Here is a 27,750-nt window from a genome sequence, read left to right as displayed (position 1 = left end):
GTGACAGTAAGACACTAGTTAGACTGGGTTAGACTACGTACTAATATAACTGTTCACAATGTATTAAATGCTAATAGTGTCTAAATTCACTTAAAGTGCTTGCGAGACGAGCCACAGTTTCCAGTGAGCCTGGGCCTTGCTAATTTTTACTTATGTAGCTAGCTAATGTTAGAGAACAGCCACAGAAGGATAGTGGGGGATCGTCTGTGGAAGATTTTTCTTTTTTTTTTTTTTTTTTTGATAATTACAACCTGTGATTCTGACAACAGACTGTAAGTCAAAAGAAATCACACATTCACTAAGACTTTACATGACATTAAAGTGTAACTAAACCCCCAGTCACACCAGGTTTTCATGCACTGTTTGAAAACTACATCCTGCTTGTTTAATGCTGTTTTTTATCATTTTGCTGTCAAGGTCATAATAACACCAACACTGATGTGTTTCATCACAGTACAGTCATATCATTTAGTTTACAGCTGAAAAACGTTTGCATGTTAAGTATCTCTTTAAAGGTTTAAATGGTACACATCAGATTGTATCATAGTTAATAATGAAAATTATCAAAGGAAAAAACATAGTTCAGTCAGTGTGATTCTTGTAGGAGACAGTAAACAATGAAGAGGAAGAGCATCCTAGAGAGGAGATGGAGGAGGAAGAGTTCAGAGAGAGAGAGAGAAATGAAGGCATGCAGAGCTCAGACAGAGAAAGGTAAATCAGAGACTATCTCTGGTCCAGCTGGTCCACATGCTACGAATATTACTTTAGTATAATATATCTGAGTAAGAGGTACACCTGTCACAATAATTACCTTTTTGGACAAATTATTATCTGATGTAGTTAGTCTTTTAATTTTAAGATGATAAGTAGATCCTTAATTCTTAGGAATATCCAAATATTGGAATTATAGAATTATTGTAAGAAATGTCTCAAATACAGAGCATCAAAAAATAAAACCACAAATCTAAGACAATAAATAAAATGGATGAATTGATAATGTAATCATTGTGGCAGGCCGAACATAAGCAGAGATCACACAAATGCAGATTTCCCAAAACAGTGCATAAGAGAGACGTTGTCTAGTCTTAATCTAATTTGTTGCTAAATTTAAGAAACATTTTTAACATATCTAGCATTTGGTTTCTTCAAAGTGTGTAAGGTTGACTTTATTTCTGTTTAAATCTTTTCCCCTTTCTGCTAGACATATCAAATCACATATTGTGATTGGCAGCTAATAAGAACAACTCATGTTTAGGATTGGTTTGACAAATACAAATGATATTTACTTATTTAACATACTTATTTCAGCAGTATTTGCGTCAATTTGATAACGCCTGCTGGTTGGTTTCATCCAAACCCGTCATTCCATTTTTGAGTAATGTTGCTAACAGACAGACACCAAAGAACCTCACCAAACTCCTCCTTTCTCTCATGTGGTTTCGAGTTTTTGGCTCCGGTTTGTTGTTCTCCTCGATGGAGTCGAGTCCAGATCAGGATCCAGTTTAAGTACAGAGACTCTCCAGCTTCATCCACAAAAAACATTAATCTAGTTCAACGCCTTTTTCTTTCTCCTATTTTCTGGTTTTCTTCCAATCCAGCTTTCAAAGATTGTAGTTGTTTCATAATCAACTCATTTGTTCAACAATCTTTTTACCATATTAATCATATATTGAATATTAGGACAGTTTGGTGGATTATCAACTTTGTCAACCATTTGTCTTGATTCTCCAGCAGCGATCAAAACCATCCCAGTGATAATCAGCCCTGATTCCTCTTCAACACTGATCTTTATGTTATCTGGGGAGACGATCAGTGTAAGAATCTAAACCTTTAACTCAACACCACAGTTTTCTGCAGCAGTCAGAGTTTATCACAAAAACACATCGGTCACAGCTCTAACTTCACCTGGTTCTGATCTGCTGGGTTCTTGGATCTCTGCGTTCACGTTCTGGTTCCTCCTGTTGTTCCTCTGTGACGCTGAGCTCGAGGACGTCCTTCATGATCCGCTGACACCCGGTTTGGTTCTAATGGTTTGATTCGGACTCACAGGTTGTCAGTCTGTCAATCAGCTGCTCTTAATGTTCTGTAAAGTTTGAGGTGGAAAACCTGAGAATCACTCAGCCTGAAGGTCACCTGAAGGTCGCTGGTCTGATATTTGAGCATCACCTACTCTGCCAGTCAAAAGTCTGGACACACCTTCTCATTCAATGGTTTTTATTTAATTATTTTCTACATTGTAGATAAATACTGAAGACATCAAAACTATAAAAAAAAATACGTATGGAATTATGTTGTAAACAAAATAGTGTTAATTGTAAGTATTAATCTACAATGTAGAAAATGATACAAATAAATAAGAAGCATTGATGAGAAGGTGTGTCCAAACTTTTGACTGGTAGTCTGCATTTAATTAGAAACTTCCATGACAGTTGTAAACTTTGGGCTTGTCTAGGATTTATCACAAACTAAAGGCTGAACAAAGGAAAGCTTATTTCACAGAGCTAAGAAGGAAATTAACCTCGGTACAAACACAGAGGTTTGTTGCAATAAAGTGATTATAATAATACTAATAATAGGATGTTAATGATCCAGTTTTATCTTTTGGTATCTGTAGATTCACCCAGAGAGCACACAGACTGATTTTAACCGGTTAATGAAACATCTGAAAGAATCGTTCTAACAGCATTAATTTACATTAACATCACAAACGATGACAAGTCCAGTTCTGGGTGCTGATTGGCTGGTCTGGAGCAGGTGGAGTCCACTGATGATGATGATGATGATGATGATGAATGTTTGTGTCGTACAGAAGAACTTTATAAAAATCCCCATGAAGTCTGGTGGAGCTGAAACTACAGATTATTTTAGTTTGATCTCTAAAATGGCTACGATTATTGATTATCTGTATATTGACTAATGTAATAATGTTTGCAGCTCTGATGGTTCACTGAGATTCTGAATGTTGCTCAAACTAAACAGCTTTTACCACCTTTAAGACTTTGATGGACGCTTTAGAGTCAAAACAATGAGCAAAATTAATCGCTAATAAAAAATCACTCTTAGCTGTTCTTCTAAAGAGCTGCAAAAATTTGGATTTAATAGTCATTTTCTGGATTCATTGATTGGCTGTTTGTCTCTAAAATGTCAGAAAATGTTGAAAAATGTGGATCATAGTTTCCTCAAATATCTTGTTTAGTCCCAGGATCTTCAGTTTGCTGTCACAGAGAAAAGAAACCAGAAAATAATCACACAGAAGAAGATGAAATCAGAGAATTTAGACAGTTTTTAAGAAAAGACTGATGATGAGTGACTGAGAACTGAAGGTGTTTGTGCTGCTGACAGACTCTTCATTATGTAACTGAAGCTTCATGCTGACTGAACTTTGACTCACAGATTCCTCTGAGATGTTGAAGATTCTTATCAGCTTCTTATCCAACGTCTCTGCTGGAACCACAACGCTGTTCAAACACAGCTGCACTCGTTTTCATAGATGAATTCAGATTCAGAGTGAATTCTTCTGGCTGGAAATGACAGAAACAAGTGACAGACAAAAAATGCAAGAAATTCAGGGGTATGAATAACTTTGAACATGGCATTTTCTATAAAAAAAAAAAAACAGAACCAATCCAAGTTTATCGTTAACAACATCACTGCCACCTGTTTGTGTTGTTTCCAAAATAACAACAAAAACTGTTGGTCCAACTAAAACTGTAACTTTACACTGATCACATCTGTCTGATGTTTGACTTCATCACAGCTACTGGTTCTGGATGAGTTCAGTGGTTCAGAGGAAAGCATCCAGCAGGAAGGTCCATGTTCTTCCAACCAGAACCTCCAACCCAGCAGGAGGCTGCTGCTGCTGCTTTTCTGTGTCTTTGATTAAACGTTTAACAGGTTTTACAGGTTTTAGTCTTATGCTTCACCCGTTTTGTGGCTCCTCATCCATCTGCAGCCTCCATGTGTTAGGGTTAGGGTTTCTGACCCAGCTGTGACCCAGTTCTAACACCAGCTGCAGGTAAGTTCAGTCAAAGCCACGTAGCTGTTCAGGTCTGACAGTAAATCAAGGTTAACACATAGCCCACCCCTCCTCTCTAATTGGCTGGCTCCTCACAAACAGCCCATGTAGCTCCTCCCCCTGGTGTTATGTCAGTGGTTCTGGTCTGAGGGAGTCCAGACCTGCAGGATTGGACCAGCAGCTCAGACATGGGTGAGTTTATCTCTACATCACTGATGCAGCTGCTTAAATCTGGAGTTTTTCTGGTGGAGTCTGGTTGGTCTGCAGCTCTCAGGCTGCTCAGCTGTTGCTGCTTCTCTGCAGCTCACAATTAATGAAACTGCATTTTACAGGCTGTTTGCACAAAATAAAAATCAAGTTTGTGTTTTAAACAATCAGCTGCTTAGATCTGGTGTTTTCCTTTTGGAGTCTGGGTGGTCAGAGCTGCAGCTCTCAGGCTGTTACTGACCTTTGTTCTGTTTGTTTGAGTCCACTGTGGAGCTGCTTCTGTGCAGCTCCGGACTAATTAATCTGCATTCCATCACATTTTATTGCTGTTTGCACAAGCAAACTCAAGTTAGTGATATTTAAACAAACTGCTGCTTAAATCTATGTGTGTCTGGTGAAGTCTGGCTGCTGTAACCTATGCGGCTTAAACTGGTCAGACATGAAAGCAGCTGCTAGTAAAAGTTTTCCGCCGTGGTCATACGTGTTTCTAGAGCTCTCCGAAGCGTTGCTGTGGTTTCTAGAGGTTTTAGGAGCTGGATGTGATGAAACACTTTTATTAGCAGGTCATGTAAGGAGAGTCGAGAAAACAGGATGTTTGTTTGTGAAAGTAGCAGCCAAATTAAATCAGACAAAAGAAATATAGAAAATCCCTGAAAATCTATCTTTTGTATTGATTAATCTGATTATTGATAAAAAGCTTTAAACCTGATCTACAGCAGTTGATCAGAGTCTTTCCTTATTACTGATATTATTGATTATTGAAGCTGTAAAACTGACAGATCAGTAATGAACAACAAAAGAACAACTGACCGATCCGTGTGTGTGTGTGTGTGTGTGTGTGTGTGTGTGTGTGTGTGTGTGTGTGTTACATAAGGCTGCATGTCTTTCTCTTCAGGAGTCCTCATTAGTCTCGAGCTGCTTTGTTTATTATTGCAGCAGATTTAGAAGTTTGTGGACTTTTGTCCCCCGTTGGTCTCCGTAGATTACAGAGTCCAGACTGGTTTCTGCTGAGTTGATCAAGCTGATCTGGACTCAGTTTTACAAAACACCTGAAAAGGTCTCAGAAACCAGCAGCTGGTTTCAGTCCAGTGACCAACGCAACTGTAATAAAGGTTGTAGCTGGTTATTCACTAACAGTGGCAACGACTGTGACCTCTAAGTAGTGTTGTGTCTCTTTGTGGTTGTCCTCACTCTCTTTCTGGTTGTTTTGTGTCTCTTTGTGGTGATTTTGTGTCTCATTGTGGTAGTTTTGTGTGTCTTTGTGGTAGTTTTGTGTGTCTTTGTGGTAGTTTTGTGTGTCTTTGTGGTAGTTTTTAGTCTATTTGTGGTAGTTTTGTGTCTCTTTGTGGTTGTTTTCTGTCTAATTGTGATTTTTTTTCTGCCCCTGTGGTAGTTTTGTGTCCCCTTTTGGTTGTTTTGTGTCTCTTTGTGGTTGTTTTCTGACTCTTTGTGGTTGTTTTGTGTCCCTTTGAGATTGTTTTGGGTCTCTTTGTAGTGGTTTTCTGTCTCTTTGTGGTTGTTTTATGACTCTTTGTGGTTGTTTTGTGTCTCTTTGTGGTCGTTTTCTGTCTTAGTTCTCCTGAGAACTTCAGATCTGAGTGTCTGAGTGTCTCAATGCTCTGGGTCTGTTGTTAAAATGTTTCCACTGCAGGAACCATGAAGCTCCAGGTCAGCTCAGCCTTTTACAGCAACCTACTGAACATTCAGCATTTAACTTGAAGCAGACGTTTGCTTCAGAATGTTTCTGAGGGTCAAAGGTGATGCAGGACTGAAGAGCTGCTGACTCTTACTGGACGTTTCTTTGGAGGTTTCTGATGAAGGTTGATCTCTTTTGTTCCTCAGCCAAGTGTTCAGGATGTGGACCAGGATACCGCAGCCCACTGGACGCCATGAAGGGTGAGTGACATCATCATTTCACTCAGTAAAACTTCATCTCAGAGTCACGTGATCACTGAAACCCCACCGCAGAGATCTGAACTACGAAGCCAGATTAGTGTCAGCAGGTATGCTGAGCTGAAAGTCAGAGATTTCAGTATCATGAAGGTGGCTCGCTTTTAACCTGCCAGATCTCCATGGTAACTGATGCTTTAGCGCTATCTTAGTCCAGGTTGTGCTCACAGTTTAGATTTAACCAGATGGTTTCCTGATGATTCTCTGAGTGATTCAGATCCTCTCTGAGCTGTCTGTTAGAAATATTCAGCTGCACTGATCAGTAAAACAAATATATTAACACATGATTAGCAGTTTTCTACCAGCATTCCTGTCCTGCATCATTTACAGCAGCAGCTTTTTACCGTCATAAATTTTAATATTCCTTGTTGTTCTCCATTAAAACAACCTGCTGACTCCAGTAGGAGGAACATGATTGGTCCATTTACTGAAGATGAGTTAAACACCTTCTTTTATGTGAACAGAGTCTGAAGAAGAGAGTCTGAGTGATTAATGAAAGTTGATAAACACCTTCATGATACCCGTTGACTCTGAGGTTCTAGTTTTTGTGGAGCTGATTTACACAAAGAAAGTCTGGGTATGTTGAACTCGCTTCGTAGTTCAGCCCTCTGGTTAAACCGCACCTGAGATTTAACCTGCTGTAGACCGGGTTTAACTGAGGTTTAAGCCTGAGGACAGATTTTACAGCTTCCAGAAATTCCTGAACTGCTTGATGTTTAAACTTCTAAAAGCAGTGCTATCACTTCCTCCTCAGTTATCTATCATGCCAGTTGCTGATTATCTGACCAACAGAACGCAGTAACATCAATGAAGTTTTTATATCATCTTATAAAACATTACATCCTGGAAACCAGCCAGGGTAATAAATACAATCACTGCAACTGTTTAAAACTAATAATTCATGCTTGTAGTTCAGGTCCTCTCAGCGTTACTGTTTTATTCTACAGGCAGATTCTCTTCATCCTCTGACTCCACGTTAAACACCATCCTGTCACAGATATGTTTATTTCATGGACATGTGCAGAGTTTCTCCTGCTTTCATGATGTTTGTCAGACATGTTGAGCAGCAGATTAAAAAAAACACAGTAAAGGAACAACAGGTGTATTAATGATGGCTCAGTTCCATTTGGTGTCTTTTTTCCTGGTTGTAGGTCCTCGGGAGGAGATCGTCTACCTGCCCTGCATCTACCGAAGCACAGAGATCCTGAAACCCGACTACCTGGCCACCGTCGACGTTGACCCAAAGTCCCCGACCTACAGTCAGGTAGACCCGGACCAGTCTCTGCTGGGTCCTACAGCTCAAACTGTTTTGTGGTCCATCATTGGTCCTGGACCGGTTTAGACTGGTTTGGGACTGGTTTTAGGGCTGGCCTCAAGACTGGTTTTAGACAGGTTCTGGATTGGTTTTAAGGCCGCTTTAGGACCTGATTTTGGATTGCTTTAGGGACTGGATTTTAGAATACTTTTAGTGCTGATTTTAGGACTGGATTTAGACAAGTTTTTGACAGGTGCTAGACTGGTTTAAGGGCTGCTTTAGGACCTGATGTTGAACTGGCCTTAGGGATAGTTTTTATACTGGTTTGGACTGCCTTTAGATTAGTTTTAGACTTGTTTAGGGGTTGTTTAGAACTTATTTTAGACTGGTCTTAGGACTGGTTTATACAGGTGTTAGACTGGTTTTATAACCACTTCAGGATCTGATTTTTGGACTGTTTTAGGGATTGGATTTTAGAATAGGTTTAGGGCTGGTTTTGGGGTTGTTTTTTGACTAGATTTACACCTGGTGTCAGACTGCTTGTAAGACATGAAGACTGGTTTTGGATTTTGTTTCAGACTTTCTGTAGATTGTTTTTAGGGTTAGTTTTAGACTGATTTTACATGGGTTATTGACTGCTTTTAGATTGGTTTGGTGCTGATTTTGGACTGGTTTAGGGATTATTTTAAACTGTTTTGAACAGTTTTAGGGACGGATTTAGACTGATTTTAGAGCTTGCTTTAGACTATTTTTGGGCTAGTTGTAGACTGGTTTTAGGTCCTATTTTAGACCGGTTTCATGGCTGGTTTAAGACTGGATCATAATATGTGTTAGACTGGCTTTAGGACATATAGACTGGTTTTGGACTTGACCCTTGCTGTAGACTGGATTTTGGACTGGTTTCAGACTGGTATAGGGGTTGTTTTGAATTGGTTTTAGGACCTGTAGACTGGTTTTCAGACTAGGTTTAGAGCTTGTCTCAAACTGGTTTTAAACTGGCATGGGAGTTGTTTTAGACAATTTTATTCCCATCTGAATTAATCAGCTGATTGATAATGAACATCTTTGCTTTCGAACAGGTTTTTCCTGCTGCTGCTTCATACGTTTCCTTCTCTTCTTCTTATCCTTTAAGGTGTTAATTTTTTCTGTCTTGAACTTTTGAACATCTTTCTGTAACTGTGTTCTTTAAACATCTTATGAATCAATCAGATCCACATGTTCTTGTGATTTCTACCTGCATAAATATAAACATGTTGGTTCAGGTGATCCACCGGCTGCCGATGCCGAACCTTCGTGACGAGCTGCATCACTCCGGCTGGAACGCCTGTAGCAGCTGCTTTGGCGACGCCTCTAAGACACGGAACCGTCTGATTCTGCCGTCGCTGATCTCCTCCAGAATCTATGTTGTCGATGTGGGGACGAATCCCAGGGCGCCCAAAATGCAGAAGGTACCGTCATCACTGCAGTTTTACCAAGACACATGTTCAGTCCACTACTGCAGTCACATGACCAGCTGCTCCCACTGAAACACAAATCCAACGCATCTCTTAATGATTTACTGCAGTGCTGCTGTTGCCCATGACCCCACCTCCACCATAACATCCACCCATGAGCTCAGAAAGGGTGATGCAGACGTCAGGGTGCTGGATTTTGCCTGGTTTTAGACTTGTTTTAGGGTTTGTTTTAGAACTGGTATTGCATCAGTTTCTGACAGGGTTTGGACATAGTTTTGAGGCTGGTTTTGGACTGATGTCAGACCTTTGTAGGACTGATTTTAAACTTGGTATTGGACTGGCGTCAGACTGGTTTTGGTCTCACATAAAAATAGAAAAAAAGAGCATAAAAATAGAGCTGCATGATGCTAGGATCAGGACTCTGGACTCTGTGGGTTCTGTCAGTCTTCTGGTTCTGTTTGATGCTGTCATTCTGCTGCAGGATGAATTTATGATGCTGAATGAGGAGAAACTGCAGCGACCACAGTGACCAACTTGACTCCACAATCAAGTTCGAAGCATCTTTCACTTGAATTTCGGAGTTTGTTGTTGCAGCTTCACAGTCAGTTTATACAGTTTAATAAGAGACTGTCATTTTAGATGAACTCTGGATTTTTTCCCAGAAATGAACATTTCTCACTGTTCAGAGTATTTTGTGTTTCTTATGTGTCGGGCTCAGCTGTTATAAATCTGACTTTGGGTTCAGTAAGAACTAGAACTGACTTGTACAGACTGAATAAAAACAGGGAGGAGGTTCATCTTGAGGTCAGACTGATAAACACTCAGCTGACAAATAAACCATCTGTTGATGTGAAACCACAAGAATCTGTCGGACCAGTGGGCCAAAAATGAATCAGAACATAAACATGTCTGAGCCCGCTGTTCCCTGGCCTGGGAACTTTATCTCCCCTGATGGAGGTTCTACAGGGATGAGTTTTGCAGTTGGAACCCGCTATCAGTCAAAGATTCAGTTTTCCTTAAAACAGCCTGCAGCTTCCATTAGTGAAGAGTATCATTCAGACTGAAGTTAGAAACACAAAGTTTCTGATCCTAGTAAGTGTCCGGACAGAACCGGAACCACCATGTTAATAATCAAGGAAAACTCCAGTCAATGACACAGAGGTCAGAGTTCCCGCTGTACCAAGACCTGAGGGCTGAACTAGGAAGCAAGTGTGCAAGTCGTCTCCTCAGTCGGAGTTAACGGGTATCATGAAGGTTTTTAGCAACTTTCTTTGTTAACTCAGACTTCCTGCTTCAGACTCTGTTCACATAAAATGAGGAGTTTAACTTGTCACGTGACTCTTCTTTAATAAAGGAAATGATCGTGTGCGGCTGTGTCAGTCAACAGGTTGATATAATGGACAAAAATGAGCAATATAAAAATTTATGATGGTAATAAGCTGCTGCTGTAAATGATGCAGGACAGGAATTCTGGTAGAAAACTGTTAATCCTGTGTTAATATATTTATTTTACTGATCATTGCATTCAGTGGTTTTGATAATGTGCAGATCAACAAGTTTACAGACAACACATTTTCCCTCAGAGAATCTGAATCACTCAGAGAATCATCAGGAAACCATCTGGTTTAATCTAAACTGTAAATCTAAATCTAAGCACAACCTGGACCAGGTTAGTGCCATAGCATCAGTTACCATGGAGATCTAGCTCCATAGCATCAGTTACTATGGAGATCTAGCTGCACAGCATCAGTTACCATGGAGATCTAGCTGCACAGCATCAGTTGCCATGGAGATCTAGCTGCACAGCATCAGTTACCATGGAGATCTAGCAGGTAAAAAGAGAGCCACCTCTGTGATACTGAAAACTCTGACTTTAATTTCAATATGCCTGCTGACACTAATCTGATTTCGTAGTTTAGCCTTCTGGTCAGTCGCTGTTGTGTTATTGTTGTGTTAATTTTTGTGTTGTTGCATTGTTGTTGTATTATCGTTGTCTGGTTATTGTGTTATTGTTGTTATTGTGTTCCTGTTGTGTGTTCAGATGGTGGAGCCGGTCGATCTGTTCTGGAAGTGCGGTCTGGCGAATCCTCACACCAGCCACTGTCTGGGCAGCGGCCAGATCATGATCAGCTGCATGGGAGACCCAGCGGGGAACGGCAAAGGTAACACAACAGCGACAACACACACAGCTACACACACTCACCTGGTGCCAACGTTCTCATGAACCGTTGTGTTCTCAGGTGGGTTCGTTCTGCTGGATGGTGAGACCTTCGAGGTTCTCGGTAACTGGGAGCACCCGGGGGAGGCGGCGCCATTTGGCTACGACTTCTGGTACCAGCCGAGACACAACGTGATGATCAGCACCGAGTGGGGGGCGCCCAAAGCTCTGGTCAATGGATTTGACCCTGCTCACGTTAAAGAAGGTGAGGAAGGTTCTGATCCTGGCAGGGTTCCAGCAGGTACTGTAGGGTGAAATCTGAGAACTTCATCTGGGTTCTCTGGTTCTTCTTTCAGGCCTCTATGGCAGCTCCCTCCATGTTTGGGACTGGACCACCCACAGGAAGCTGCAGACGCTGGATCTGGGTGAAGACGGCGCCATTCCTCTGGAGGTCCGGTTCCTGCACGACCCAAGTGCCACCGAGGGATATGTGGGATGTGCTCTGAAGTCAACCGTGTTTAGGTTCTACAAAACACCTGTCAGTACCGCAGGGTTCTGATGGACTCTGTTGTTCTTACACTGCATGTTCAGAGTTTATCAGTTACATCTTTGTGATAAAGAGCTGTAAGACTAAATTAGCTTGAACATTATATCTGTTCTTATTAGAACTTTGACTGAAGCAGGTCAGAACCACATGAAGAAAATATACTGCCAGTATAAACTAATCAATCAATTGATCAAACTGACCACTAATCAAAACTTGAAATCAGTAATTGCTGCTGCTGATGGCATAGAGTCGTTTTGTTTTTAGAATGTTTACTGCTAATTAGCTAGTGGTTGCATGCTCACCTAAGATGACCAGCATGTTAGCACTGTGAGCTTGTTAGCATGATGATGTTAGCCTATAGCTCCTATTAGAGCATTGCTGTAACCTCAGTGTTTTATGTTAGCTTTTTGATGTTAGCCTTTAGCTCCCCAGTTAGCATGGCTCAGTGTGGTATCCTTGTCTCAGAAAGGTGACTGGGCTGCAGAGAAAGTCATCAGTGTTCCTAGCAAGAAGGTGGAGGGATGGATGCTGCCAGAGATGCCAGGTGAGTCTGTCTCACCTGACACCTTTCTATTGTACCTGTCACCTGTCTGTCTCACCCGTCTCACCTGCCACCTGTCTGTCTGCACAGGTCTCATCACAGACATCCTGATCTCTTTGGACGACCGTTTCCTCTACTTCAGTAATTGGCTGCACGGTGACATCAGACAGTATGACATTACAGACCGGAGGAACCCACGATTGGTCGGCCAGGTCTGACGTTGATACACCTGTCCGATGATGTAAAACAGGTGACACCTCAGAGTGAGACTGCTCACCTGTCTGTCTGTTCCAGGTGTTCCTGGGAGGAAGTCTTGTTACTGACGGACCAGTCAAAATCCTGGAGGATCCAGAAAACCAGCCGCAGCCCCGCCCCCGCATCATTCAGGTACGACAGACAGAATGCAGCCCACCTGTCTGTCTCTGTCCTCTCTTTCCCTGTCACCGGTCTCTCTCTCACCTGTCTAAATCGCCTCCGTCTCTGTCAACTCTCTGTCTCACGTGTCTGTCTGTCTGTCTGAAGATATATGGCCCAACAGATGATCCCAGGGTGGTGGAGAAGGACTTGATCACGTACCTGTAATACTACTGTCTCCCATGTCTTCGTTTGAATCGTCTGTCTGTCTGTCTGTCTGTCTGTCTGTCACACCTCTCTCTCTCAAATCTCTCTCACCTGTCTGTCTGTCTCTCAGGGGAAGCGTATCCCTGGAAGTCCTCAGATGTTGCAGCTCAGTTTGGACGGTCGCAGACTTTATGTGACGACGTCTCTGTTCAGTGGTTGGGACAAACAGTTTTACCCCGACATGATCAGGTACTGACCCGGGAGCCTGCAGAGGTCAGGACACAGGGGGCGTCCAGAGTCCAGGTCCTGGAATCTGGACTCTGGAGAATCTGTAGTCGTCCTGCTGCAGTTTGTTCAGTTATGTATGTTTGACATTAAAGTATGTTGACAGTTCTGCTGTGTAGTGGAACTGTGAGTGTCCACATAGACACTGTGTGCTGAGGTTCTTCCTGTGTTGTATTTGGTTCAGAGAGGGTTCGGTGATGATGCAGATCGATGTGGACACTGTCAACGGCGGTCTCTCCCTGAACGAGAACTTTCTGGTGGATTTTGGGAAAGAACCCGACGGTCCGGCTCTGGCCCATGAGCTCAGGTATCCTGGTGGAGACTGTACCTCCGACATCTGGCTATGAACAGGACGCCTCAGCTGCTGCTTTTTACTTCGTCTCACGGTTTTCAGATTTTTTTTCCCTCCTCAGGCGCCTTTAAACACACAAACACAGCAAATCTGAACTGAATAATGTGCATGAATCAGAATATTCAGCGCAGATCAGACTGAAGTTACTGAAAACAGAACAGAAAGTAGAAATTGTTTCTGTCCTTTTCTGACTTCAGCATCAAACACTAAAGCAAGTTTATTGTCTTACTTCATAATGTACAAATCTAAATCAGAACAAACAGCACAAACACATTTAAATACACGATGTGAGAATAAAAAGTGATGACTGCTGTGAGAGTCACGTCCTTACATAGTCACATCCAACAGAAGATTGTACATTCCTTTTCAAAAAAAGCTAAATAACAACAAACAGCACCGAGAATCATGACTTCAGCTGAAGGAAACTTTGATCACTAATGGGAAAAACACAAATTACAGGATTTAGGAAATTTTTCAGAATAAAGAATAAAAGGCATTAAATATTCCATTTACTTGGAATTTTTTTTCTTATTCTTCTTGTTGTTCTTAAATGACTTTTTTACTAAAAATAAATGTTTAAAATGTCCTGTAATAAAATCAAAGAGGGTTCGATAATATTTTACTGGTGAAAAAACACAGCAGCACCTATAAACAGATCTATGGAATAAACTGTGGTTTTGATGAGCAGCTGGTGATTACGGCCTACAGGGGGCGCTGCTGCAGGACATATCTGCTGCTGTTACCTGCAAAAAACTAAACATAAAAAAGAGTTTTCATTAAAAAAATGACAAATCTTCAGATGAATAAACCAGTTGTGTTTTTCATAAATCAGATTCTCAGAATGAATTGACCTGATCAATTAAAACTAATCACAGTGATTAATTAATCTGCAGATCAGCATGACGTCAGTTTAGAGTAAGAAATACGATTTTTAGACTGATTTTATTTTCTCTCCTTATCCAACTGTAGTTTCATATTAAAATAAAAATGCAATCTTCTTTCTGTGTTTGCATCATTTTTCCAGCAACTTTCTGACTGTTCAGGTGAATGCATTCTAGAGACTGACGTTTCCAAAATAAATACTGAAAGGCCAAATAATTGGCCTTAGTAATAAAAGAAGATAAAATAAGAGCGTCATGTCTGAGGGCATCAGAGTAAAGTCAGTAAATGCATTCTCAGCTGCTGAAATAGGTTGCTGATGTATTTTAGTTATTCTAGGCTACAGCTTCAGTATTCGCCTCCAAAAAAGCTTCAGATATAACAGTTTTTAACCATTTTTAAAACACTACATAGGTTAATATTTTTGTTCAATAAATGATCAAATGATGAAAATTTTCCTTGTGGTGTTTGTTCACATGCATCAACCTGAAATGTTTCACAAAGAGTTCTTAAAACCAGACTTCATCCTCACTGTGTTTTTATCATTTGTTTATTATTTTATTATTTATCATTAAAATGACATCTGTTGCGTTTAACTCATCTTCATACTGACTTTAGCACCCAACAAACAATAAAACAGCAGCTTTTGTCTTTTGTTTTTGTTGGTTGAAGATTCATTTTTTCACATTGTTAAACTGAACTTGGTGTTTGTGAATATTTGGACTTTGAAAACTTTAAATCGTTTGAATTTCACCTATTTCAACTTGAAATGGTTCAATTGATGAACATGTAACCTTGTGGATTGTTTGACTGAATCAGTGTGAGTTCAGCAAAAAGAATTTAACAAAAATCATATTAACCTTTTCTGAAGCTTTTAATCTTCAGAAAATTTTTAAAAATGTCTTTTTTATTTATTTTAATCAAAATCACTGTCATATTTATAGAGTCCATTTAACCCTTAGATGCACCAGTGATGGGACCATACACTCTTCCATAAGTGGGTCAGAAATGACTCGAATAAGAATCAATGTGTTTCCATGCCATGTTTGTCATTTTGGTTGCGAATAATTATTTGTATCACTGTTTGTACTATATTTTTGTCCACACAAGAATGATTTCATGTTTGAAATATGTTTATTTTTGACTTTAAAACAGATTAACGTACATTTTGATAATTGAAAAAGAAGAATATTACACAGAACATCAATAGAAGAATGTCAACATCCATTTTGTTAACATTTTTCCACTCTTTTCCTCCAGCTATTGCTACTGTCTGTCCCACCAAGTTTGTGCATCACCTCTCATATGATATTATCAGTGATAAAGAGCTTGAAGTAGCACTTATGCATCTAAGGGTTAAAGCAATAGTGACTGAGACAATGTGCTGTCCAGCAGAAAAATAAGACTAATATTCTACATTTATCCAACAAAAAAAAAGCTTAAAGTCTGCAGATTTATACATGAAAACACAACGAATCAAACCATCTTCTCGTGTTCTGTTTATGTTCAGTTTTATTTCTGTATTCATTTAGTAACTGATTCGTTAATTTGTTCAGTTTTATCAGTTTACATCATAATAAATAAACTGTGAAAATGAAGCGTGACTCCGCCCCTCCGGCAGGTGGCGGCGCAGCAGCGGAAGTGACCTGCAGACTAAACAGCAGCAGAAGAAGAAGCAGAACAGCGCCGCCTGCTGGCTGTTAGCTGAAATGAAGAACCGACAGAATCAATGGAGGAGACAAACAGTACCTAAAGCATCATTTCAGAACCGCTAAACCGCAAGCAGGTGAGACCGACACACCTGGACACGACACTGCACCTGGAGCCCTCACCTGTGCTAACGTTAGCTTGGCATTCAGCTGTATAATCTGCTGAGCGGCAACAGTTGGCTTGGTTTCTACTGGCTAATGCTAACTGTGTTTCTGGATTAACTCTGCCTGGAGTTGGAAGCTAACGCTGCTAATGGTTAGTTAGCTGGTTATCACTGTGTGTCTGGCTAACTAACTGAGTCAGTGTTAGCCACCAGCAGCTGAACCGTGTTTCTCATGTAGCAGCAGACAGCCACAGAGCTAAATGCTCGTTTTTACAGAAGTTTATAAAGCTTCGCTGCTTTTAAAACCACGAGGTTCGTTTTAAACTTCTCCAGCTGTTCTAAAAAAATCTCCCTAGACTCCTCAGAGACTCTTCTGAACCTCTGGATGGAAATAAATAATCTCTAAAACATGTTTTATTAAACGTTTTAACTTGTTTCTGAACCAAAACAAAGCTAACGGCCCAGTGGCTAACTGCACAGACTATGCAGACTGTCAACTTTCATAAACCAGCTAAAAACCTTCTTTATCAGTCAGTGAACCAAATACGTTTAATCCGATTGAACATAAAAGTCTTTGAGATTTTTAGAAACACCTTCATAAAACTGTGATTCTTTGTAAACGATCTTTTAGTGTTTTTTAAACACGGTCGGATGGTCATGTGTGATGAAAGCTAACGGTTAGCTTCTCTGGTAACACTTACAGGAGCTGCAGCTAAAGAAGCTAACAGTCTGTTTTACTTGACTTTAAACTGTCACTGGCTGCTAATGCTAACGCTGGCTAACGGAGCGGTGCGTGTCTCTGAGCTAGCTTTGTGCTAAGCTAGCACCGGCTAAATAAGAGGATTAATGCGTCTGTGGCTTCTGTTCAGTGAGTGTTTGGGTCCATCAGACTGTATCCGGTGTTAAATGTCGGACAGGTGTGGAACAGCTGGATGCTAGCGTAGAAACAGCCTGAGCAGAAAAACAACAGGCTGAAAAAAAATCTGAATTTATAGGCAAGAAATCACCTTATAGTATCATGTGATTTACAGTTTCACCAAGAAAACAATTTAGTTGGTGAAACAAACAGAGTCAGTTTGTTAAAACAGAAACCCAGGTTTCCTCTGATCATAACTCATTTTCTGTTTGACCAGCCAGCTGATTTAATCATTAAGCCACTTTAACAATCAGGTGATCAATGAATCAGTCAAGCTGATAAATCAGAGTCTGTGTTCATCGCCTCATCAATGACAGTGATTAGCTGATTATCAGTTGTTTGTAAAACTGTCAAACTTCAGTCTGAAAGGTGTACATGTGAGAGATAAATGAATATTTCTTATCATCACGGGACTGTTTTTAAATGTTATATCAGCTCATAAACTCTACCTTTGTTTTGTCAATAATTAAAATAGTTTTATTCTGCTTTTATTACTGTGTTGAACATAAAACTTCTGCAGGAAGATTCAATCACAGAAGCAGAACCTTAAACGTGTAAAATTAAACTTTCATGTTGGAACATTGACATCATAGATATTTGCATTTTGTTAACAAAAGAAGTCGGTCAAACCTCTAGTAAGTAAGAATTTAATATACTGATAAAAACTGGATTAAAGGTTCCAAACTGAACTGCTACCATTGGGGCAGCGAAATACTGAACTATTAGCAAATAACAATATGTCAAAGTTGCTGCTGTTTATTGATTAATTGCATCACAATGCACCTTTATCACGTTAAAATTATCTTCTCCACATGTTTTTTTATTTGATTCAGTGGAAAAGAAATGAAAAAAACAACTGTTGGTGCTAAAATCCTGACTTGGATCTTAATATCTGTCAGAATAATAACAGTATGACATTTTGCTGCAGGATATTTTTGTACTAACTTTGATCCAGATCAGTGATCAGATGCTCCCTCAGGTCATCTAAGTCTGTTTCTGAACCATCTGCTTCTCTGTATTCTGATTCTGAGAAAAATAAGCGACAGAGATGGAAAAGCTGCAGATCTCAGATCAGCTTCACATTTGTGTGTCTGCAGGCTGTAATCTGTAATCTGCTCAGTGGATTACAGGTCGATGATGGTCACTTAACCAGCTGCTCATCATTTCATCTGTTAAACATCAGGAATCTGTCCGATTCTTCGGTTCTCTTGGATCCACACAGGCCAGAAAGAGTTTTTATACTTTTATTCTGCTGCTCTCAGATCGGGTCCAACAGGATTCACAATCTCAGTTTACTGCTCAGAGTGAGGCTTTTTGGGAGGTAAAAATATACAACATATATGTAAGTATAATCAGTAAACACAGTGTGTGCTACTTTATATACAGAAACCTGTTTTTTCTGACCATCAGATGAACAAACATGTCTGTTATGTTTCAGTAAATGAAGCTACAATTAGCTACACTGGTGAAATATGAAATCACTATTTTAGTTCTTATGATATTGGTGGGTGTCAAAAATTCCTCTTCACAGTGAAAAACACCCAGGTTTAGTGAGAAACTGTATAAAAGCAACTCAAATCTGCTTGTATTTGGACTGTTTTTGTGCAGATTTTTCAGTTTGTGAGAAGTTCCTGGACCGTTTTTGGAAGTTTTCTAGCCAGTCTTTGCTCAGGTGTATGAAAGGGGTTTTGGTTCTTTCTTCAGTTTTCTTTGGTACAATTTGTGCATTTTAGATGTGTTTTTGTTCTGGTTTTGGATGGTCAGTTTTAATAGGTTTAGATCATTTTTGATGAACCATTTATTCTGAAGTTTGTGGATATTTTTCGTACTTTGTTGGCATTTTTTCATCTGAATTTCTTGGTGGCTCTTAGATTGTTTTGATTGACAATTTTCACAGTGTAAACATGTGAATTGTCTGTCAGCAGCTCCTGTCTCTGTGTGGTTCATGGAGGTATTTTATAAACTGTTCCTGGACACTTTGGTTTTCACTAGTTTTCTGCGGTGTAGTTTGGGCAGTTTTATGCAGATTATGTTTAGTTTCTGGAAGTTTTCTGACACTTTAACGTAAAGTGCGCTCAGATAAATGTTAGAATTTGGTGCTGTATCAGAAACTGAATGTAAGTTTTATGGTGGTAGAGTTTGATATTGTTTTGATAGACAGTAATAAAGCTGCTTATCAGCTGTTAGCAGCTCCCGTGTTAAGCAGTTTTTGTGTTGCAGGTGAACAGATTTAGATTTTTTTTGAGAGTTTTTGTTCAGGTTTTCAGTTTTTTCCAGCTCTTGTCAGTGTGATAACGGTAAAATCACTGAGTCTGTGTTTCTTACTTACAGAAATCTACATTTTCCTGGTATTTCTGATTGTTTGATGAAATGTTTCAGTAAAAAAACTACAGTTAACTAACCCTGACCCAAACCTTTGGCCTCTGTTTCAGCGGAGGTGGGTGGAGCTTCCCAGTGGCCATGATGGAGGAGGCGGAGCCTGACGTTTCCCCCATCCCCTCTGACCAGAACAGCCCCTCCCCCTCTGTCTCGTCCTCCCCCTCCCTCTCCCTACCCTCCACCCCCTCCTCCTGCGGCCCCCCCCAGGCCGCCACCCCCCCTCTGTGCGTCATCAGCGAGGGCACCAGCGAGCTCAGCCTGGTGATCGACGCTGAGGTGGCTCAGCGGGCGTGTCAGGAGGTGCTGCAGAAGGTGAAGCTGCGGCAGGTTGAGGGTGACGTCACCCACCTGCAGAATGGGGCGGGGCTAGAGGCGGAGCCCGCCGCTGACAAACCCTCCAAAATCCGCGAGGAGGACGACCATGATGCCCCGGCGCCCGGCTCAGTAAAGAGTGCCCGACGGCGGCAGAGACACAACCCCTCCAAACAGTCGTGGCTGCTGCGCCTGTTTGAGTCCAAGCTGTTCGATGTTTCCATGGCGATCTCCTACCTGCACAACTCCAAGGAGCCCGGCGTCCAGGCGTACATCGGCAACCGGTTGTTCAGCTTCCCACACGAGGACGTGGACTTCTACCTGCCACAGCTGCTCAATATGTACATCCACATGGACGAGGATGTGGGCGACGCCATCAAGCCCTACGTGGTGGGTGTGGCCTCCAACTCTGTGTCCAATTAGCGGCTTCCTCTGGAGCTTACAGCTGCATCACATGATCATGACCATCAGATAGCTTTCTAAATTCTTAGCAACCATTAGGACACCCGCAACACCTGCAGTTACTCTAGCGATGACCCAGAAGGACAAAACACACAAATCAGAAAGAACACATATTGTCTATTTTTAATGAGTTTCTTGTTCTGTGTTGTTAATTGTGTGGTTGTGTTCTGCCCTTCTGGTTGTCTGCAGGTGCACCGTTGCAGACAGAGCATCTCCTTCAGCCTGCAGTGCGCCTGGCTGCTGGGCGCCTACTCATCCGACATGCACATCTCCACCCAGCGACACTCTCGAGGAACCAAACTGAGGAAACTCATCCTGTCTGATGAACTCAAACCGGCGGGGCCTCGTGCCCGCAGGGATCCCCTGACGCTGACGCCGTTCTGCCCGGCGGCGGCCCATGGTGGCGGCTCTGGACCACTGGGAGGAGACCACGGTCTGTCGCCGTCCAAACGAACGCATCAGCGCTCAAAGTCGGACGCCACCGTCAGCATCAGTCTGAGCAGCAACCTGAAGAGAACAGCCAGCAACCCGAAGGTGGAGAGCAGCCAGGATGAGGTAACAGCCGGCCCTCAGGGGCCCCACATAACTAGGTTTCAGCTGTGTGTCTGCAGCAGCCTGTGCAGCTGATGGGCTCACAGACGTTCAGTTTAAAGTCAGGATTTAACAGACCAGAAGCCAAAGTAGACGGTTCAGACGTCTCACTCACAGTTCTGCTAGTTCCAACTTTCCTTATTAATCAATCTGATCAGACCTGAAACAACCAATTATTATATTTCAGAATGTGTTCTATATGACACAGAATGACACATCACTTTATTTTAGTGAGAAATGAGCCGGTTGTAGTTGACTGATCCTCAGTGACAGAATTAATATATTTTCAGTCCGAACAATAATCGGCTGGTAGCTGAACGTCCTTCAGCAGCTTCTTCTCTCTGACCTTCAGGACAGCAGCTCCAGCGACAGTCTGGAGTTTGATTCTGGTCCCGTAAGTCCACCAGCTTCATGTTCTGACCTCCAGGGTGCATTGTGGGAAATGATGGAGGCTGTGGTTCTGGTTCAGTCCACAGATGAGCTGCTCGTCTTTGGACTGAACCACTGTGATTCTGTTGGATCCAATCAGCTGTTTGAGGTTCTGGTTGTGGACTGATCACACTGATCATCTTGTCATTGATTGATTAATTTATTGACTGTTTGTGTGTCAGGTCTGATCAACAGTGAGGCTGCTGATATCAATATGATCAATACTGTTACTTTCTTTGTCCGTCTAAATGACCAGAGTCCTTCAAGTATCTGCTGATTTAATACCAGTTTATGCTTCAGCGTTTATGATGAATATTGATGAATATTAACCAAACTCCAGTCAAGAATCTCTCATATTTAGTTGAAACTAAACTACATATAAAACTGGTTGTTGTTGTTATTGTGGCATTAAAGTCCTAAAATATTGTAAATGTTTAAAACACTTGGTGAATATTACAGATCAGATTAAAGCATCAACTCTCACATTCAGTTTTAATCAGATGGCAACCAAACTCTGTACAGTTTTCTGTTTAAATAAAGCGTGAAATTACTAAATATACAATCAGATTCTGTAAACCGGATTCTTCTGGTGATTCTGTGAATACTAAAGAATTTGGTCCTGTTTTTATTTTCATATAGAAAAAGAGCATCAGAATATTATATTTCCAAACTTAAAGCGTCCCACCAAACACAGAAAAGGGAGTCAACTAAAACACACAGTGGTTTTCCAATAACTATACATTCATATTGTGGTTAAATAAAGAGTAAAAATGACATTTCAGTGTCCGTGAAAGAGTTAAAATTAGTTAAAGAGAAAGTGAATACTCGGTGCTGCTTACAGAACCTGCAGCTCTACGTTCTGTTTAGACAAGCACTTATTTACACACTTTAGAATTTGTACTTGAAACTTTTTTGTGCTTCTGAAAAATATCTTCCTTTCTGACCTCTGAGAGCTTCTAGTCTTCAGCTGTGACATTCAGACGTCATTCTGCTGCTTCAGTCTCAGGTTTCGATGAGGCCACGCTGTGAATTTTGATTCTATATAAGATTTTATTCCTGAAAACTGTTGCAGCAGAGAGTTATAAGCAGCTCTTTTTGAACATGTAGCTTCTTTTAGTCTGGACAGAAACCAGTCAAAAAGCTGATTTAAAGGAGCTCAAACCTGACACACAAACATCACAGCTTTACCTGTCTGTCTCTGAGCTCACCTGAGCTGAGGCTCCGCCCCCTCCACCTGTCTGACGCTGTGTGTGCCTGCAGCCGGTGCGTCTGGCTCCTCAGAGGGAGTTCATCAAGTCTCTGATGGGCATCGGGAAGCGTTTGGCGACGCTGCCGACCAAAGAGCAGAAAACTCAGCGGCTGATCTCAGAGCTGTCGCTGCTCAACCACAAGCTGCCGGCCAGAGTCTGGCTGCCGACCGCCGCCTTCGACCACCACGTGGTCCGAGTGCCGCACACCCAGGCTGTGGTGCTCAACTCCAAGGACAAGGTGAGTCTCAGCGAATACAGGAAACGCTGACTGAAGAGTTCATCAGAATCATGTTCAACACACTGAAACTGCAAGTAACAGCCACAGACATTCACTCATGGAACAGGAAATAAATCCAGCTGAAACCGTCAAATCTCCTCTGTAAGGAATCCTGCACATTTTAAGCATTAAACATTTTAGTATTTTACATTAATTTGTTTTTAGAAATGTTTGATCCAGTTTGTCTCGTGTTTTTTGCTCATGTTTTTGTGCAAATGTCACATTACAGGAACATTTTCTAAAAATCATCTGAGGACAACGATAAGAGTCGAAAACGTATAAGAAACTTTTCCTGCAAACATTCCCTAAACATTGACATTAGAACCTTCTGTCGTGTTGGAAATGATAAATATCCTTAAAGCGTTCTTCAAACATTAAAGCATTATCAGAACCTGCAGAGAACCTTGTGGGAATGTTTCTAATGCGCTGTCACCCTAATGCACCCTCAGGCTCCGTACTTGATCTACGTGGAGGTTCTGGAGTGCGAGAACTTTGAGACGTCCAGCGTTCCGATCCGGATCCCAGAGAACCGGATCAGGAGTACGCGTTCTGTGGAGAACCTGCCGGACTGCGGTATGACGGCGGAGCAGCGAGCAGGAAGCTTTTCCGTCGTTCCAAACTACGACAATGACGACGAGGCGTGGTCTGTGGACGACATCGGAGAGCTGCAGGTGGAGGTGAGGCCCCGCCCACACAGCAGTGATGTCATTACCATGACAGCTGTGGCTCCACCCAGTAATATGTTGATGCTAAGAATTAATACATGGGCGTTTTAGATTAATAACGCTGACTTCTTCACTTTCTCATTTAAACCTGTAAAATGAACTTACTTAGAATTAGTTTAATTATTGAATTCGTTAAATCGGTTTCAGATGTGTTGTATGAACCAACAGACTGAATTAAAACAATATTCAAATTATTAAACATGTAGCTTAAGATGTTACAGCTGTTTGAATCATTTAACTGGTGACAATATTAACTAACTTTGCACAAATATTCAGTCTACTGAACTACGATAGAACATATTGGATTTACTGTAGCTGTACCTTTCACAATAAAAGTAAACCACGTAAATATGGAAATAAAATGGAGAATAGAATTTGGTAACATCAGGGATTTAGATTGGTCACATCTAAACAAATTCAGCTTATTGATTTAAATGTGTTTGTGGAACTCCAGCTCAGAACCAGCAGAACCATCACAGTTCTGTCATAGAACCACCAGTTCCATGTTGTTAGATGGATGATATAAATCTGACTGACTGTTCCTCCACCATCCTCCTCCAGCTCCCAGAGGTTCACACCAACAGCTGTGATAACATCAGTCAGTTTTCAGTGGACAGCATCACCAGCCTGGAGAGCAAAGAGCCAGTGTTCATCGCAGCAGGAGACATAAGGTACCCAGTACACACAGTACACACTCAGAGTACACAGTACACACAGTACACACTCAGAGTACACAGAGTACACACTCCTGACCTGGTGTTTGTGTTCAGGCGTCGGCTGTCTGAGCAGCTGGCTCAGGCTCCCACCACCTTCAAACGGGACCCTGAGGACCCCTCAGCTGTGGCCCTGAAGGAGCCCTGGGAGGAGAAGGTCCGGTACGTGACTCCACCTGTCCTAGTCACCTGACAGGGCTTCACCTGCACACCTGTACTTCCCTCAGTTTAGTCTGTAAGGCAGCGCCTCCTCCCAGACTGCAGTGTCCTGACAAACACCTGAAACCTGCAGGTCAAACTCTGGGAACAAATATCTATCAGCTGCACAGAATGCATATAGTTATGATTGAAGTTTGAATATGTGTGACTGTAGATTCTGACAGTGATTGTTATTGTTATTATTTGTGCGTTTGTAGGCGGATCAGAGAAGGTTCTCCATATGGTCACCTTCCAAACTGGAGGCTGCTGTCAGTCATTGTTAAATGTGGTGATGACCTGAGGCAGGAGCTTCTCGCCTTCCAGGTCCTGCAGCAGCTCAAGGTAACACTGTGACATCACATGTCACATGACAGTGACGGCCGACTCCTCCTCTGACCTCACATCTCTGTTTCTTTGCAGTCGATCTGGGAGCAGGAGCGGGTTCCTCTCTGGATCAAACCCTATAAGATCCTGGTTCTGTCGGCGGACAGCGGCATGATCGAGCCGGTGGTGAACGCAGTGTCACTGCACCAGGTGAAGAAGCAGAGTCAGCTGTCGCTGCTCGACTACTTCCTGCAGGAGCACGGTGCCCCGACCACCGAGGCCTTCCTGTCTGCTCAGAGGAACTTCGTGCAGAGCTGCGCCGGATACAGCCTCATCTGCTACCTGCTGCAGGTCAAAGACAGGTGAGGAGTCACCTGAGCTGCACACGCTCAGACCAGCCAGCAGTGTTTAACTGTCTACGTCCTCTCAGGCACAACGGTAACATCCTGCTGGACGCCGATGGACACATCATTCACATCGACTTCGGCTTCATCCTGTCCAGCTCGCCCAAAAATCTCGGCTTCGAGACGTCGGCCTTCAAACTGACCTCAGAGTTTGTGGACGTGAGTTTAACACGCTGAAGAATTTAACCTTTAGAGTTCACACCTGTCCTGTACCTGTCCTGCAGAACAGTGGTTCCCAACCTGGGGTCCAAACCAAACAGGTTGGGAACCACTTCTGTAGAAGACGGTCTGTCTGTGGGTGTTTCTAACCCTGTGTGTGGTCTGTCAGGTGATGGGTGGTCCAGACGGTGACATGTTTAACTACTATAAGATGCTGATGCTGCAGGGTCTCATCGCAGCCAGGAAGCACATGGACCGAGTGCTGCAGATCGTGGAGATCATGCAACAAGGTGAGTACACCACCTGCTGCAGCACTGCCTCCCTAACTGCCCTCCCTAACTGCCCTCCCTATCTGCCCCAGGCTCCCAGCTGCCCTGCTTCCACGGCTCCAGCACCATGCGAGGCCTGAAGGAGCGTTTCCACATGAGCCTGACGGAGGAGCAGCTGCAGCTGCTGATCGATCAGCTGGTCGATGGATCAATGAGGTCACTCACCACCAAACTCTACGATGGCTTCCAGTACCTGACCAACGGCATCATGTGACGTGTGTGTGTGTGTGTGTGTGTGTGTGTGTTTGTGTACATATGTACACTGAGGAGCTGATGATCTCCAGCTTTTAAAACTCCACCTTCTTCTTTTATTTAATTGTTATTCCATTTTCTGTTTTTCTCTTCATCTCCTTTCGTTCCTCCTCTTCTTCTTTTTCCATATTTGGGCAGAAGCCCCTGATTGGCTGCTAAGCCGGACTCGTAGCCAATCAGAGAGCAGCCCAGTTTTAGTTTGAACTGTGAACCGTCAGCCGGCGGCAGGTTTTTATTGTCTCTGAGCCGCAGCAGACTGATTAAAGGACCTCTTTGTGTTTCTTCATGTTTGGCTGCAGATTGTGTGAACCAGTTTGACCCAGTAAAACCAGCCAATGTCGACCTGCAGCTCCAGTTTCATTTCATTGCTTTACTGAAGACCTGCGTCAGTGTCGGTAATTAACATCTTAATTAACTCTGAGACTGAAGCAAACTGCTGCAGGTTTGGTAGAAGAAGAAGAATCCAACTTTGATGTTCAGACATTAGAAGGTTCGAGTCTTTTCATGGAAACAGAAAAGTCACTTCAATAAATGAAACCTGTGGTGTTTGATTCATCTGCACACGTGACACGATTCATCCGGTCGACTACTGGCCTCATTTCAGATCATCTTCAACTTGTCATAAAATGTGGATATTTGAAATTTTAGATTGATTCTTTAAATACTTAGATAATTTCTTTTTTATAATCTGCCCTTTGACCGGCTTTCAGCAAGTTTTTTTTTCTCACATTGAAATGTGAGACTGAACAAAAATATCTTAGAAACTTAAAGAAAAAAAAACTGCAATTTTGTACTTTTTTTGTACAAAAATCAGTATAATGAGGGGAATGATGTAAAATTTGACCAGATTACAATGAGACAGATAAACGGTCTCCTGATCATTAGACTCACATGGTTTTCTGCTCTGAGCTCATGTCACGTGCACACTCCTGTTTTCTATGTGCACAGGTTTGAGGTTAATTTAAAGCCTCAGAAACCTTCAGTTCACTGAGAAAATGTCAGAAAAATCTATTTTAGTAACCATTTTCTGGATTTTAGCAACAAAACTTTCAGGTTTCTCGATGGATTTTTTCTTTTTCCAGCAACACTGACCTCAATAAAAGCACAGAAACAAGCTGAGAGTCATTCAAAGATGTTTTTCTATTTTCAGACCCTGAACACACTTTTAGTTTTTAAACTTGTGCTGCTTTTAAAACAGAGACTTGTTTTATTTTGAAACTGCAGAATCGGTGATGCTTGTGTTCAGTTTCTGATCTTTTCTCAGAGTTTAATGCACCATGATGATGAACTTTTCTGAAACTAAAAGACGAGAGAGAAAGAAACATCATGTGATGGGTTAGAGTCGTGTTCGTCTGCACAGAATAAAAGATACTGAAATGTTTCAGAGCCTGACGGAACGAAACCTCAGTTTATTTATTGTTCTGCAGTAACCTGAGAAAACTTCATGTTTGACAGCAGGTTTAAATCACAGAAGGAGCAGAAACGGACTTTAACTGTGAAATCAAGCAAAAGGACGAATATATTCTACAAACTGCTACATTTGAGGTTTCTGATCAAAGTGTGGTCAAACTGACAAAGTGTGTTTTTATTGTTTAATTCAGACTTTTTCTGAAACATCGTCAACAGAATTTAATCCTGAAAGTCCAGAGAAGTTTGTTTCGTCACAGATCATCACGTTTTTACAATAATTTCTACTCCACAGGATATGATATATGAACAACTCTTGAGATAATTAAAACAAAAAACCATGAAAAGATAAAAACCTGAAATGTTCTCGATTATTTCTCATTGTCACTGATTCAGAATCTGTAATACTGGAAAGGTAGATCAATAATTGATTATTGGGGAATTGAAATATGAAAAAATGAAAAGTTCGATCTCTGGGCTCTAACAAAAAACTGATATAGCAGAAGTCAACTGGTGATATTTTCTGAACCACATGTAGCTGTATGTCAGTAATACGAAAGTAAACACAGAATACTTTTATTGTGAAATACGAAAGTAAAAGGAAAG

The 27,750-nt window shown here is 41.7% G+C and overlaps 2 protein-coding genes across 3 annotated transcripts; both read left to right on the top strand.

The window, feature by feature from the left end:
* The first annotated feature begins 4,104 nt into the window (after positions 1-4,104).
* selenbp1 (selenium binding protein 1) lies at positions 4,105-14,862 on the top strand. Its single transcript, XM_023298243.3, has 12 exons — positions 4,105-4,207; positions 6,065-6,118; positions 7,324-7,436; positions 8,690-8,875; positions 10,923-11,043; positions 11,122-11,304; positions 11,396-11,577; positions 12,052-12,130; positions 12,218-12,339; positions 12,422-12,514; positions 12,819-12,937; positions 13,158-14,862. Exons 1-12 carry the CDS (start codon positions 4,204-4,206, stop codon positions 13,318-13,320), a joined length of 1,419 nt encoding a protein of 472 aa, XP_023154011.2. The 5' UTR covers positions 4,105-4,203; the 3' UTR covers positions 13,321-14,862.
* Positions 14,863-15,832: 970 nt separating this feature from the next.
* On the top strand, positions 15,833-26,298 carry pi4kb (phosphatidylinositol 4-kinase, catalytic, beta). Of its 2 annotated transcripts, XM_035943014.2 has the most exons (13): positions 15,833-15,990; positions 19,366-20,014; positions 20,276-20,641; positions 21,030-21,071; positions 22,367-22,594; positions 23,083-23,310; positions 23,920-24,029; positions 24,129-24,233; positions 24,488-24,611; positions 24,690-24,955; positions 25,024-25,156; positions 25,326-25,446; positions 25,518-26,298. In XM_035943014.2, the coding sequence occupies exons 2-13, from the start codon at positions 19,394-19,396 to the stop codon at positions 25,697-25,699; spliced, it is 2,526 nt and encodes an 841-aa protein (XP_035798907.2). In that variant the 5' UTR covers positions 15,833-15,990; positions 19,366-19,393; the 3' UTR covers positions 25,700-26,298. The 2 variants fall into 2 exon arrangements, with proteins under 2 accessions (XP_035798907.2, XP_023153932.2); XM_023298164.3 differs by lacking the exon at positions 21,030-21,071.
* Positions 26,299-27,750: the final 1,452 nt, after the last annotated feature.

This window comes from Amphiprion ocellaris, chromosome 9 (assembly GCF_022539595.1).
Source record: "Amphiprion ocellaris isolate individual 3 ecotype Okinawa chromosome 9, ASM2253959v1, whole genome shotgun sequence".
NCBI lineage: Eukaryota > Metazoa > Chordata > Actinopteri > Pomacentridae > Amphiprion > Amphiprion ocellaris.
Note: the sequence above shows the minus strand (reverse complement) of the source record. Positions and strands in the feature narration are given on the sequence as shown.